This window comes from Equus przewalskii, chromosome 5 (genome assembly GCF_037783145.1).
Source record: "Equus przewalskii isolate Varuska chromosome 5, EquPr2, whole genome shotgun sequence".
In the NCBI taxonomy this organism is placed as follows: domain Eukaryota; kingdom Metazoa; phylum Chordata; class Mammalia; order Perissodactyla; family Equidae; genus Equus; species Equus przewalskii.
This window is the reverse complement of record NC_091835.1, coordinates 24,968,520-24,983,627: the sequence shown is the minus strand read 5'-3', so window position 1 is coordinate 24,983,627 and position 15,108 is coordinate 24,968,520. Positions and strand designations below refer to the sequence as shown.

Genomic DNA, 15,108 nt, shown 5'->3' with positions numbered 1-15,108 from the left:
TAGAGAGTTGGGTCATGAAGAGCACTGAACTGCAGGGCGCCCGAGCAAGCCAGTAATTACAGGGGAGACCCGGCCCTTGGTCAGGACTGAAACCAAAGCCGGAGCCAAAGCCGGAGCCAAAGCCGGAGCCACGGGAGGGAGCCGAGGGGTCAGGCAGGCCTGCTGGGGGTGGGAAGCGCTCCTGTGGGTGTTTGCACAAAGCTCCCACGCAGGGGTTCTTGGGGTCGGGGTGCCTGATCACCCAGCATCACGGGAGCACAGAGACCCTACTCACCGCAGCAGAGCAGAGCCCCGGCCCAAAGTTGTTCCCAAGTCCTATGCTGCTGACACCACCCAGCCTGAGAGCCACTGCCCCAGGGTGACCTTTGAGGCCCTGGGCTCCCCCTCCCTCTCCCCCGCCACACCCTGCTTAGGATACCTGGGGTCCAGTTCTGAGTTTGCCTTTGCGTTTGCTGTGTGGCCTTGGGCAAGTTACCTAGACTCTTTGCACTTCAGTTTCCCCATGAGTCAGACAGGGATAAGCTGGTATCTCTCAGGATCCACAGAGTCATTTGTGTGTACATTAATTGAGTTAGCACATCTTGAGCCTCAGGCAGGGTCAGCCCACAGGACCTGTGATCCCGCAGTGATGACCAGGAGGAGGAGGAGGACGGGGTCAGCCCACAGGACCTGTGATCCCGCAGTGATGACCAGGAGGAGGAGGAGGACGGGGTCAGCCCACAGGACCTGTGATCCCGCAGTGATGACCAGGAGGAGGAGGAGGAGGACGGGGTCAGCCCATAGGACCTGTGATCCCGCAGTGATGACCAGGAGAAGGGGGAGGACGGGGTCAGCCCACAGGACCTGTGATCCCGCAGTGATGACCAGGAGAAGGGGGAGGAGGATGGGGTCAGCCCACAGGACCTGTGATCCTGCAGTGATGACCAGGAGAAGGGGGAGGAGGACGGGGTCAGCCCACAGGACCTGTGATCCCACAGTGATGACCAGGAGGAGGGGGAGGAGGACGGGGTCAGCCCACAGGACCTGTGATCCCGCAGTGATGACCAGGAGGAGGAGGAGGAGGACGGGGTCAGTCCACAGGACCTGTGATCCCGCAGTGATGACCAGGAGGAGGAGGAGGACGGGGTCAGCCCACAGGACCTGTGATCCTGCAGTGATGACCTGGAGGAGGAGGAGGGGGAGGACGGGGTCAGCCCACAGGACCTGTGATCCCGCAGTGATGACCAGGAGGAGGAGGAGGACATTTGCCTTCCCGAGACATCATTGCCTGTGTCCAGCTTGGAGCAAATGCTCTGCTCTGGTGTATTTGCCCTTGATTTTGAAAAGTAATCAACTCCCTTCTTGTCTAGATGACAGAAGCAGGGGTGAACCACAGCCTACAAGTGTTCTGCTCTGATTTCTAGAACTCGCATGCACAGAAACGCAGCTCAAAGGGTTACATTTAAAATAAGTGCATATGATGCGTGTCTCTCCCTGCCTACACCAGCTTGAACAAACCTTCCTGTGTATACATCTGTAAAATCTATAAATGCCTGCATGTGGATTTATATTTATTTCTTACACTTTATCTCAGTTGAAAACAAAACAATACAAAACACCTTCTTGTACCATAATCCTTTTTATTTTTATTTAACTATAATTTATATTAGTGAATTGTTAACATAAGCTTATTTCTTTGGCATTGCATATATACATCTAAATGAGGCAAAGAGAAGTGATATATGTACCCATTTACATATGAAGCTAAGGTAGGAGGCACTTATGTTATATACATTCCCTATTAATATTTTTAAATCTTTATATTAAAAAATACTTCCAACTTCTCCACCTCATCACTTATACACACTCAATGTTAAATAAAATCGCTGTAATTCAGTTAAGAACACCTTTTGGGAAAATCTTACTGCATATAAATCAGTATTTTGAATGGAACTTGATTATGACTGTTCAATCCTTTTGAATGATGTTTTTAATAAGTTAGGCATTCCCAGGTTCCACGGTGAGATGGCAGATTGAACACGTGTCTAGTTTCACTCTGCTGAAACACAGAAGAACGCCAGGAAATATATATGTGTCATAAGCAGTGCTCACCCCACACCCAGACTGTGGTCTCTAAATACTGTTTCCCACTGAAGGGACTCAGTTCTCCTTGGAGAAATGTCTTGATTCCATGTGGGGATCAAAAAATTCCCAAGAAGAGCCCAGAACATCTTGTCACAGCAGAACAGAGGGCTGTTCCAAGAGCACTAGCGGGTTTCAGAGTGACTGGGGAGCCAACCTGAAGGGCTCCCGCTGTTTGATGGGGGACCATTTGAGTGTTAGTCAGAACAGAACTGTGTGGACTCAGTTCATTATGATCTTGGAAAAACAAAACCTTTCTCATCGCTCACATATGGAGGATGCTGGGAGACCAACTCATTTTTTTTGTTTTCTTTAGTGAAGAAGATTGGCCCTGAGCTAACCTCTATTGCCAGTCTTCCTCTTTTTGCTTGAGGAAGATTGTCACTGTAACATCTATACCCATCTTCTCCTGTTTTGTATGTGGGATGCCGCCACAGTGTGGCTTGATGAGCGGTGTGTAGGTCTGCGCCTGGGATCCAAACCCACGAACTGGGCGCCACCAAAGTGGAGCACACAAACTTAACCACTACGCCACCAGGCCAGCCTCAACAATTCATTATTTTTAAGAATTGGCAGTAACGGAAAAGAGTCAAGCACTTGCCCTGCCTTTGTTCTAGAAACCGTCTGTCAGAGTAACAAGCTAGTTAATGTGGGATCCTTTGTCGTTAGAGAAATGGTGTAGCTAGCAAACAGGGAGGGGCTGATGGAGGTAGAAAGGCACTGCTGACAGCTCTGATGAAATCATTAGGCAGTGATTACATCAGCTGCTCACAACGCAACAAAGCTGTGGCGAGAGCCAGGAGCTCGTTCCTGGGGAGGTGGGTTTCTGGAAATCAGGCCTCCAGAGCCCACGCCCAGCATACAGCAAATACCGAGACAGGGAGTGGCGCTCATGTGCACCCCAGATGCAGTCAGCAAAGTACAGACGTGCAGACTCCATGGCCAGATGACCAGTGTCTTCAGCCCGTAAGTTGGAGGAGTGCAGGGGCGAGGGAGAAGAAGCCGGAACCTTTAGATTGGGAAGAATGTAAGAGAGGTGTCAGCCAATTGCAATGTGTGGACCTCATTTGGGTCTTGATTTGAACAAAGTTTAAAAAACGTGTATGAGACTCTCTAAAACATGGGGACACTTGCTGGCTCTTTGTTAATATCATGGAATTGCTGTTAATCTATTTGGGTATGTTGATAGTATTTGATTATGTTTTTAACAGAGTGGCGCGATGGCTGGTCTGCTTCAGTGTAGTCTAGAAGGAAGGGCTGGCCTTGGGTGGGCATAGAGAAGAGATGAGATTGGCCGCGAGTTGACAATTATTGGAACTGGGTGATGGCTCCATGGGAGTCGATTATATTATTCTCTTCATGTATTTTTGAAATTTTCCATAAAATATAAAAATGTATATTCCATAGAAAGATCCCAAGTCACAAAAGTGAGAAGAGAAGAGGAAATAACATCGACAACGGTCTAGAAGTTGGAAAGCAGATGCGTAAGTCACAACTGATTTGGCGGCCCAGAAAAAACCAGAGATCAAGTGCAGGTGAAGCCAAGAGCCCGTTGGATCAAGGCCACCATGCCACCAGCCTCGAAGAGCAGCCCCATTCCCTCCAGAAGTGCAAAGAGAGTGGCCGAACGGGAGGTGGCATAGAAGCAGATGAGTTAGACCCCAACCACCTGCCCCACTGTGCTGGGTGATGGCCCCCCGCCAGGTGGTGGCCGACTGGAGATTTTTTTCTCTGGAGAACATAATCCAGAGGCCCAGCATGGGACTCTACAGGAACAGGGGCATGGGTTAATATGTTCTGGATGAGACCAAGCGCAGAGACCCTCACTCAGGACCCTGAAGGCTCAGCTCAGCCTTTCCCTCCAGGCCGCGATTGGAAGGCTTCTCTCTGGGGACATATTGCCAGCCTAAGCGGGAAGGCCTGTGGGTGCTGAGCCTTGGGTGTCCTGACTAATGCCAGCTGCACGCACCCTCCCGTGACGCTCAGCGTTGAGAATCTCACGTGGTCCACCTGCAGCTCCCAGCTAGAGTTCACGCCTCCGCTCTTGCCCAGGGACACGGCAGGGGTTGTCCGGCCCCTGCCGGCACCTCTAGCCAGGAAGACAGAAGCAAAGCAAATAGAACTTGGAGGATGCAAAGCCCATGCAGAGAGAAGAAACTCAGTAAGGCATCCTTCCTGTCCTCAGAGATTGGAGAAGATGCTTTGTTCAGAAATAAGAACAGGACGGCATAAGAAAGGATATCTGGGGCCTTGTTTCCTGAATGTGGCTCTTTGATTTGTCAGTTGAAAACTTAATAGCAGAAATTATGCTAAACTCGATGAAAAAGTTAGAATATACATTTAAGGAAATCTCATCTGAAGTTGAGCATAAGACAAAGAAAAAGAAAATGGGGGAGAGAAAAAGAAATAGGAAAGAGGGAATTAGAGGATGGTTCCGGGAGATTTGCCACCCAACTATTAGAATTTTCAGAAGGAGGAAACAGAAAAAAGGAAATCATCAACAGAATAATTGAGGGACGTTCCCCACAGCCGGAGGACAGCAGCTGCCACGTTGAACGGGCTGCCTGAGAGCCTGTGCCCACAGTGGATGAGGGATCCTCCCCAAGCTGTATAGTTTTGAAATTTCAGAACACTGGGGACAAAGGAGAAGATCTTACCAACATCTAGAGAGAAAAATCAAGTGACAGGCAAGGGATGCAGAATCGGAACAGCTTCACGTTTTCAGTATCGGGAGCGAGACCATAAAGCCGAGCCTTCGCAATCCTGCAGGAAATTATTTTCAAGCTAGAATTCTGTATGCAGCCAAAGTAACAATACATTGAGGGGAAAATAAATACATTTTCAGACAAGCAGAATTTACATCCCATGCCTTCTTCTTCAATAAACGATTGGAGTTCCTGCCGAATGAGAGAGTGAACCAAGGAAGGAGATGAGTGGATGGAGGAATTGGGCCATCTACTCTAGGACAGAGACAAAGGGGATCCCCTGGAGAAGGGGAAGGCTCCCCCAGGATGGGCCGTGCAGGAGACACTGGGACGCTGGCCTGAGCTGGAGCTCTCTGGCAGGTGTGTGGAGGGAGGGCTGGCCCCCACGCTGCCTGTGCACTGTGCCGTCCCCTTGCCATGCAGACAAGCCAGTGAGCCTGCCCTAGACCCTTCTTTGTTGCTGACCTTTCTGGACCATGTTGTCCCTGCTCCCCTCCCTGCCCTACCGCCTCACCCACCTGAGGACGCACACTTCTCCATGGGGCCCTCTGCCTGGCTCACACCTGAGGACTGGAGGCAGGCCATAGTAGATGTAGAAGCAGGATGCTGGGCAGTTGTGGGTCATGTGACTACCCTACCAGATGCCCACAATGTGGGTGGCCCTTGGTTTCCCAAGGGTCACTCACGACCTCACCCCAGAAGGTGCTGTTTCTTGTCAACTGTACATCCGTGGATGTTATCACCATGAAGGAAGCAAGGGGATGCTTAACAAAGCCAGAATGTTGAGGGTTGGAGGGGCATGTGGTTTGGAGGGCACAGAGAGCAATGCCCAGCTCCTTCAGGAGGAGGTGGTTCACGTCATTGCTCTTCTGTGACCTTAACATACATGTTCTTCAGTGTGTGTGACACGGTTCACAGTAACAGATGGAAACATTTTTCAGTAAGTTATGCATTTCTAATATACTCTTTCCGTCCTTTCCCCTCCCTTTCCCCCCACCCATCTCCCTCCCTCCTTCACACACAGGCAAAATGTCAGTGTCAGAGGAAATCGTGGTTACATAGTTGAAATATCTATTATTTTTCCCTAGATTTGAATGAGTCATTCTTGACTTGAACAGACGCTAAACTTTGGCCATGTTTCTAAAGAATAGTGCCTCTCTTTATTGCAAATCTATATGATGGCATGAAATGGTATTCTGGAAGAGGACCTACCCGTGGAATGGAAAATTAGTGTCTTTTTTTATGATCATTTATTTAAAAAGAAAAGAGAGAGACTAACAGATTTTTTTCTATTTGTGATTGAGAACTTGTAATTCACAGCAGAGGCTTGCCATTTCTTATTGAAACCCTGAATGTAGTCTTTGTGCTGTGACTAACGTCATGAGTCTGATTGTATTAATATGTTTCTCAAGGCACAACCTATAAAAGCAATTTTCTGCTCTGCCATAAAATATTCATGAGAATACAGGCTTTTTTGTTTTGATGCTGCATTCTTTAAGTAGAGAAGGTTTTATTGTTTTCTTCAGGGCGCTTTGGGTCAAAAGCACCAGCAGCTTCTGTTGGGAACTCATGGCATTTCAAATAGTTTTTGATACTGAAATAGTACAAGTCATGTTTGACGCACCCACCAGCAGCCGGAATGAATGGGGATTGTGGTTCTGATCTCCACAGCTGGTGTGCAGGGCAGGGCCTGGGGACAGCGTCAGCCACTGCCCCCGCCCACCTGGCCTCCCGATGTTGAGCACATTAGAAGTGAGAAGGCCGCATTTCTCAGGGGCCCTCGCGTGGGTCTTCTTGCCCCATGAAAGTTGAAATGCTTGTTTTGGGGTCTGAGTGTGAATGCAGCATTGTTTTCAGGGGTGACGAAATGGCAGTAGCTGGTTATGGTATATCTGATGTGGGTAATGTATAGCTTTTCATTCTTCTTGCTCTGCCTTTAACTTTATCTTTAGCAGAAGAATGAAGTTTTGTGTGATACTCCAATGGAAAACCGAGGCGGGACTTCCATCCCTTTGTAACATTTAGGAAATACATAGGAAATGTGGCAGGGAGAGCATGGTGACATTCTGCTGGAGCCAGCATTTGCTCATCAACCTCCACACCCACGTACGCCTTCTCTCTGTTCCCCCTGGGTTGGGGGGCTTGTCGGCAGGTCTCCTCGCCATCTTAGCAAACTCTTCATCTGGACCCATCCGCTCTGTGGTGTCTATGGAGGAATTAACAGGGGCTGCCAGGCAGTGTTTCCTTATAAGATTCCCTGTGATTCCAGACCCAGAAGAATCTGAGAAGAGTGCGCGTAAACAAACTGAACCTCACTGGCGTGTGGTGGGTGTGCACAGCCTGACCCACCCCGTTTCTGAGAAGGAACCATCGAAACAGCCCAGGCCTGACCCGCCACCTGAGTGTCTGTTTTTGCCTGCAGCATCCTCCCTGAGGCCACCACCCTCTTCTCCTTCAGTCCTCAGGCCCCTGCCGCCAGCCCCCGTGCCTGAGGCCCGCCTCCCCCACACTGCCAACACCCTGCCCAGGCCTGCAGGCATGCTCCAGGATTTGCAGACACAGGCCTGCTCTCTGAGCGGGGATCTGAGCTCCTCCTCTCCATCAGCATCCCCACGACCCTCCACTTATGCCCGGACCCCTGGGTTCTTGCTCATGCTGCCCCTTCCGTCTCGGGAGAGGCAGCCCCCGTGTGGACCCTCCCCAGGCCTCCCATCGGCCCCACGGCCCTCTCCTGTCTGGTGTCCCACACGGCCTGCTCCAGGCGGGAGTGGCAACTGTCCGCCAGCGCTCAGCACAGAGCAGAGACCCCACACGTTTCTTCAATAAGTGAAAGCATGCGTAGAAATGTTTGGCTCATCATGTTTTTGAAGTTAATAAAAAAGATACCTTAAAAGCTGTCTTATGTTCAGTGTTTAAAGACATTAAGTACTAGACATTTCTGATGGTCCCCTGACCCCCACTATGAACAATTAGAAATAGGAGAGGATGTGCTAACATGAGCAGCACACGGGTCTTCCTGTGCCAGCTTCTTCGGGACTGCCTTGCGTAAGATCTTAGGACACCTCGGCACGTCTTAGAAGTGGGGGTCTCACCTGACTTCACCCCCATGGGGCAAACTAGGTTATACAGTGTACAAAATGCAGGAAAATAAGATTATTTTATTAATTCCCCCTGCTTATTAAGCTAAAATATCGCTGCTTAACCAGATAGATGGAGTATGAGAGAGATTATAGGCCCGTCTCACCTGCAAATGTACTCAGACGTTCTTGATAAAACGGTTGTGGCTGACTCCATCAGTGACTGTGCAGACCCCAGCGAGAGCGTCAGGCTTATCCCAGAGAGCAGAGGCAGGCTGACCGAGGTCTGTGAGTCACTTGCCTGTGATGTGTGAAGTCACGAGGCAGGTTAACAGGTCAGTGGAGAACAGCTTTCCGGTGGCATCGGTGGATGCAGAGAGGGAACCCGGAGGACCTGGCGCCCGTCCCAGGGGCGATGTTTTAGGAAGTGTCGGCACTGTCGTGCTGTGAAGGCAGGGAACGTACCCCACCTCGAGAAAGCAAGACGTGAACCGAATTTCCTGCAGGAAGTCGGGTCACCCTCTCTTTTCCTTTTCTCTGAGCCTGTGTACTGAGCTCTTCTCCCTGTACTCCATAATATTCCTTAAAATTTTGAAAGTCTGAAGCAAATGGGGGGAAATATTGAGGTTTTATAAAACTGGTGTTGTTTATGCATTTTGCTGTATTTCGTAATAAAAATGATCTAAGAAAAGAAAGGAAATTAATGAAATCCAGCCTTGAGCAGCTTGGGGGGAGGGGAGGCGGGGGCCGGGTACCACCATTCCCAGCCTATTCATGAAAACACAGTTTGTGTAGGTTTTTCTCACATTAATATCAAATAAAACCCTCTTAATATGTCAAGCCTCATACCCAATTAGAAGAAAAAGTGCATTTAAAAAGTTGAGGGTTGCCCTTCACTGATTTGGGGAAGAAACAGAAGAGAAACAATCCGCTGGTATTTATCCTGCACTTGTTGGTGCTTAAAAGGGGAGAGAATTAGATATTTTCTTAAAATGATGGAATGTGAGAATTTTCTAATCTCCTCCTGGGTGGTTCTGTCTCTTTCTCCGTTCCCTACAGCTGCTCCAGGCTCTGGGCCTCCAGCACCGGCCCTGGAGGCTCCAGGTGGGAAGAAGCGGGGCCTTGGCTGCAGGTCCTGGGGAGGGAAAGATGATGATTTCAGTCAAGGAGCCAGGGAGGCTCATGTCCCGGGCTCCGCTCCATCCCAAGCAGTGTCCTGGCCTCTGTCTACCTGAGCTGTGCCCTGCAGGCATGATGACTGAATTTCAGTGGAGGACCCTGGGGCTCAGAGAGGCCAGGTGACTGCGTCGGCTCGGGGGTTGGAACCTGGGGCTTCTGCCTCCCAAAGCCGGCCTCCCCATCAGCAGCAGCGCATCCCAGCCTTGCCTTGTCCGAAGATCGGCCCGCTTGGGGCCTGCTGCCTGGGAGCTGACCACAGAAATGCTGTGTCCCAGGGGCAATTCCACTGATGGGCCCTTTTACTAGAATCCACGGGTTGTGGGGCTGTGGATCACAGACTTCCCAAGGTTTGGGGTCATGTTTAGGACCAGAGGGCCCTATGATCTGGGTGGCAGGTCCTTGGGCATGTGGGTGGGCCACTCCTAGGGAGACACTGGGACAAGGTCAAGTGAAGGACATGGCCTGATGTGCAAGAGTCTCGCAGAGATGGTCCTCAAAGTGAGCAGCTGGTCCTTGGTGGCCCTCATCTGCTGAGTTTGGGCTCCCGTCTGAGCCTTGACACTCCAGAGGGTGAGGCCCTCGTCTTCTGACCCAGGCCCCACGGGCCGGTGTGCATCAGTTGATGAAGAAATGAGCCCAGAGCATGTTATGGGGGGAGCTTTCTGGAAGGAACGGGAGAGCCCGTGGGCCTCTGTGCTGGGATCTGTGGGAGGAGCACAGGCTGGTGGGCTCTCACCTCAACCTGCCCCCGGGGTTTTATGAGCAGAGCACAAGGGGTGTCCATGGCATGTTCGAGAAGCTTCACTACAGTGTCCCCGGGACTGCGCTGGAGGTCACACTGGCTCACAGGGAGCACCTGCATCCTTCTCATAAGTAAACCGTCATAAAAGGAGTTATTTTGTGATATCCATGATTTAAAACTTTCTTTCTGCATCCTTTTTTCCCTTTAATTTAGTGTTGATTTGTAAACGGTGAGATTGATTCAGCTTCTGTTTCTAATCAAAGTCACTCGTAGCTTGTGTTTGGCAGTACGTCAGTCCAGTGAAAGAAAGCCATTTCTCTGTGAATTAGTCCAGTGAAGGAGACCGTTCCTTCGTGAGGTCCAGCAGCACGTACCCCTGATGAATGGACTGGTGCAGGCGAGCCGGGGAGCGTTTCATTGGCTGCAGTCGGTAAACATGTTTTCCGAGAGGGCGCTCGCTTTGCCATGGAAACGGGCTCCCCGTCCTGAGTGTCTTTCTGGACCACTTCAGGGGCACACACTGTTCTGTGGTTCCTGTGCACACTCTTCAGTGGCTTCGTGAACAAGAGGAAACGCGCAGGCCAGTTTGTTCTCTACTTACTGGTGTTTAGCTCTCTTCAGAACCTTTGTCTTTCTCTTTCTCTTTGTTGACTTTCAAAAATGATGTCAGAAAGGGCACTGGGCCTGCAGTGGGGTCCTTTGAGAGAGCGGGCCTCCCCTGTGGAGAGTGGGGTAGGAGGGGAGAGAGTTTGTGCAACTGTGTCCTGGTCTGACCTTCCACTGGTTTTTGCGTTTGGACAATGGAACCCCTCAAAGGCCTCCAGGTCCTGCATTTTGAGCCTGTTGGGCAGGAGAGGGGGAAGGAGGCATGGGAAGGGTGACATGTCCTTTAGCACGTGGGCACCCCTTGACGGCTGCAGTGGCTCTCTAGGGCCGGGTGGAGGGGCTCGGGGCCGGGGATGCCGTGCTGCTGCAGTGACAACGGCGCTTCTGTGCTGTGCTCTCTCCGCAGTGGACGTGGCCGCGGCGCTGCCTTTGCAAGTCGCCCCCCCGGCGGTGCCCATGGACCTGCGCCTGGACCACCAGTTCTCGCTGCCCGTGACGGAGCCCACCCTGCGGGAGCAGCAGCTGCAGCAGGAGCTCCTGGCCCTCAAGCAGAAGCAGCAGCTCCAGAGGCAGATCCTCATCGCCGAGTTCCAGAGGCAGCACGAGCAGCTCTCGCGGCAGCACGAGGCCCAGCTGCACGAGCACATCAAAGTAAGCCGTGGCCGGCCGGCCGGGAGGAGCCGTGCACCGCGGGGGCCTGCAGCAATGCCACGCTCTGTAGCACCGAAATTCCGCTGCTCAGGCCTGCTCCCGATAACCGTCTGTAGTGCTAGGATTTACATTCAAGGGTATTCCTTGTAAACAGTGGCGGGTGTGGCGTCTAGTGGGAAACAGCACTTGAGAGTCACGGTGCAGAAGCGGCCTTAAAGTAGGGAAAATGCTTATCATCTAATTTCGTCTACAAAGATAGGATGTGTCTATAAATAGAAGAATTAGCAGCCAGAAGCAGCATCAAAATATTACTTTATTTTTGTACTTACTCTCTACAACTGTTTAATCTGATCCCAGATTTTAAAATAAGATACGTTGGAAAGAAACAGTTATTAGTGATATGTAATGAAGTCATATTATGTAGTTGACAGACCAGTTAGAATGTCTGTGATCATAATAACGCTCTCACTGTATTTAGAACTACATAGAGCAACAGTGTCAGTAGAAATATGCAGGGTATATTAAAATTGCGTATGTAATTTTACATTTTCTAGTAGCCATCTTAAAACGGCAGCTTGAAACAACAAACGTGTTATCTCATAGTTCCTGTGGGTCAGGAAGCTGGGAGCTGCTTAGCTGGTTGTTGTGACTCAGGGTCTCTCATGAGGCTGTGGTCAAGCTGTCAGGGCTGCTGTCTCATCCGAAGGGTTGGCTGGGGCTGCAGGATCCCCTTCTGAGCATGCCCAGGAGGTTGTGGGCAGAGGCCCCAGTCCTCATCACGTGGGCCTCTCACGGGCCCAGCTTCCCCAGAGGGAATGATCCAAGAGACCAAGATCCAAGTGACCAAGATGGAAGCCTCAGTGTCTCCTCTGACCTAATCTTGGGAGTGACATACCCCCTCCTCTGCCTTATTCTGCTGGTCACACAGACCACCTTCAGTACATCCCGGCAGGGGCATAGACAAGGGGTAAATACCAGGAGGCAGAGGTCACTGGGGCCTTTGGGAGCCTGGCCACCAAAAGGTAAAATTAATATAGTTTATTTAACCTCGTATTTCTACAATATATTATTTCAACATGTAATCAATATAAAAGTTCTGCCCGTGCTAAGTCTCAGTAAACCGTTGCGGTCTGGACACGCAGGGCACCCCTCCCTTTGGACCAGCTGCATTTCAGGCGCTCCGTGACCGCATGCACTTAGTGGCTACCGTGCTACACAGCACTGAGGTGAGGAATTAACAGCCCACACTGTGTGCTTCTTGATGCTTCCCAGACGCCCTTTCGAGAGAACAACATGGCCCATGGATAGATGTCACTAAGTCGGCCTTGGCTTCCTCAGACATTAGCCTGCACCCAGATGGCCTGTGCCCACTGGTGCTGTGCAGAATAACTGGTGCATCTATGTCTGTTTCTGCCTCTCCCCAGTAACTCCCTCAACTGCAGGATCCCGGTTACCCCTCCTTATAACGTAAAACACTTAGTTCACTGCATTCATTTAATAATCGTTGGGAAGGTAAATGTGACGGGCCCGTGCTACCAGTTCTGTCTGTAGACTCCCCAGCAGAATTGCTGGGCGAGGCCGCCCAGTGGTGTCACCTGGCTCAGCGAGCTGCGTCACAGTGCCCAGCGCGCCCCTGAGAATGGAGCCAGAGGCGGCTTGGAGTCCACATTCCAGGCTCCGAAGCACGTGTGAGCATGTGTGCACTTCCGAAGGCCTCATGAGACCCCAGAGTGCTGGAGAGCCACCTCGGGGGCCCTTGGTCTTTGGAGTTTTGGTTATCACTTTGGTTTTTGTTGGTTTGGGATCATTGTTGCTGCCGCTGCTGCTTCCCCCTGACTCAACTGGCCCTCCCAGGTTGGCACCAGACAAAGCCAGGAGAGGATGGCCTTCCTGAGCTGCTGGATGTCCAGGCCTTCTCGTTTTGCTGTTAGAATTCTGAGCGACCTCGTGGTCCTGTGTAACAAAGATGTCACCAGTCTCCATGGAGACTGGCCCACGAGCAGCCATCGTGATCCTTTGCCTTTTAATGAGCGCACTCGGGTTTGGGGTGGAGCGGTTGAGGGTCCTCAAGGGCACCCACGATGCCTTTGCTTCCCCGACACTGAGCACAGATGCTCCCTCGCCCACTCTTCCTGCTGGGACGACGGAGAGGGAGGACCCTCGGGATGCTGATGCGGCGTGGCCCGTCGGAGCCTCCGTATCGCTGGCAGCTGCTGCTCTGCCCTGCAGTGGACTGGCCCACATCCCGCTGAGGGCCCCAGTCCTGCTGCGTTTGGCTGTGAGCATAGCAGCTTGCCTCTGGTTTCCAGGGCTGGGAGAAAGGTCTGAGTTAGGCTGGCTGGGGAAATGGTCACAGGAAAATGCAGTTACTCCAGGTGACCGCCCGCAGCCCACACAGTGGCCTCGATTTGCAGGCGGTCATAACTGACAGGCGCCCCCTCAACAGGCTGCTGGTTTCATTTTGCCTTTGAAGCTGTAGCCTCACATTTCTGTGACTCCTAAAAGCAATTTAAACAATCAGACTTGTGGCGCTCTCACATCCAGCGCGTGTGCTCGCCCGTGTCGGGCGTGTGCTGCGCTGCTACCCGCCAGCAGTCCTTCTGAACCCCTGCCCTCACAGTCCCGCATCTTGTCTCACCTTGGAAGTCTGGAGGACTGCTGCAGTCTCTCTTTGCCTGTCCCTCCAGATAGTCCCCTTTTACCCAGCTCTCCCCGACCAGCGGCCCAGTCACTGCTCTCCATCTCTCGAGGCCGCAGCACTGAGTGCCCTGAAGGCCCCTTTTCCCCACATGCTGCCCGGCCTGACACTGTCCACAGCTCTCACTCTGCGCGCAGCCACGCCGTTCCCGTCTCCCTGCAGGCCCCGCACAGCGCCTGGCTGAGGGGCGAGCTCAGCAGCTACTTGTTGAATTGTGTGTTTTTGAGGAGTCCCGTCCTCACCTGTTAGTAGAATGGGGAGCATTCAAACAGCGTGTGATTGGAAGATGGGCCCCGGACTTGCACTGTCGATTTTCATGCCCAACTAGGATTAAGGAAGACACTCATTTTTTATTTCTCCTTTATTCAGTTGAATTCGTAGCTTTTACAAGAAAAAAAATGAATGAGAAACAGAGATGAACAAGCCCCGTGTATGTGAGAATCGTCGGGGGCGGCAGTAAGAAGCAAGAAACGTCAGGAAGACCCCTGAGACTTGCCTTTGGTGCTGTCACCTCAGGGCAGGACTGGACTTCCCCTGGCTGGGGGCCTCCGCCTGTGGGGGGTCTTGCTTCCTGGACCCCCTGTTTCTCCCCCACTGGTGCTCAGGAGTCATGTCACTGCTTTGGGGATGGACGAGTCTCCTTGCCGTCTCCTCCTGTCAGCCCCTGCAGCCTCCAGAGCAGGCTCCGTGCAGCCTGTGCAGGGCAGTCTAGCCAACCAGGCGCTGCGCACGCACGGTGTCCCCAGGGGAGCGTGCCCTGACCGCACGGCAGGACGGGCCGGCGGACAACAGGAGCCCTCAGCAGTGTGGCTCGAGGCCTGGTTCTCAGAAGCACGAGACGAATCTCAGGGCTACGTGTTGTCTGCATTTTAATCATTTGTTTTATTTTTCCATTTAAAACGGAGCTCATAAAAGCTGTTTAAACTGTGTAATTGTATCATTACATCCGTCGCTTTTGTTTTGATGATTTAAACTCTTCATGAGCCATCATACTGTTAGTGACATTTGGCAATGGTGTTTGTCAGACAGATTTCTTGAGCACACAGTCTAATTAGTGTCATCAAATCATCAGTGAATTTGGATAGAATTTTATAATTAAAAAGGAAATCGTTTTTAAAATCCAACTTAAATTGTTAACTTGGGATAAATAAGATCTTGTGTAAGTTTCAGCGTGAGAATCGCCCTCGCACTTGATGGCGTTTCTCTGCTGGTCGGGCTGCTCCACACCCATCCTGCACAGTTAGTTCTGCTCTCTAGGATGGGGTCCCCGGTGAGCCTGTAACCGAGACAGAGGGCTGATGGAGTGAGAGAGTTTGGGGGTGGCAGGTG

General features: G+C 51.5%; 1 protein-coding gene across 12 annotated transcripts in view; it reads left to right on the top strand.

The window, feature by feature from the left end:
- The window catches only part of HDAC4 (histone deacetylase 4), a 326,578-nt gene that overhangs the window by 184,292 nt on the left and 127,178 nt on the right, over positions 1–15,108 (top strand). For 10 of the 12 annotated variants that reach the window (XM_070618804.1, XM_070618796.1, XM_070618799.1 and 7 more), the window contains one exon: positions 10,837–11,081. In XM_070618804.1, coding sequence (XP_070474905.1) covers positions 10,837–11,081 — 245 coding nt within the window. Of the gene's footprint in view, positions 1–3,066; positions 3,088–10,387; positions 10,409–10,836; positions 11,082–15,108 lie in introns of those variants that run through there. The other 2 variants (XM_070618806.1, XM_070618803.1) reach the window with 2 other exon arrangements.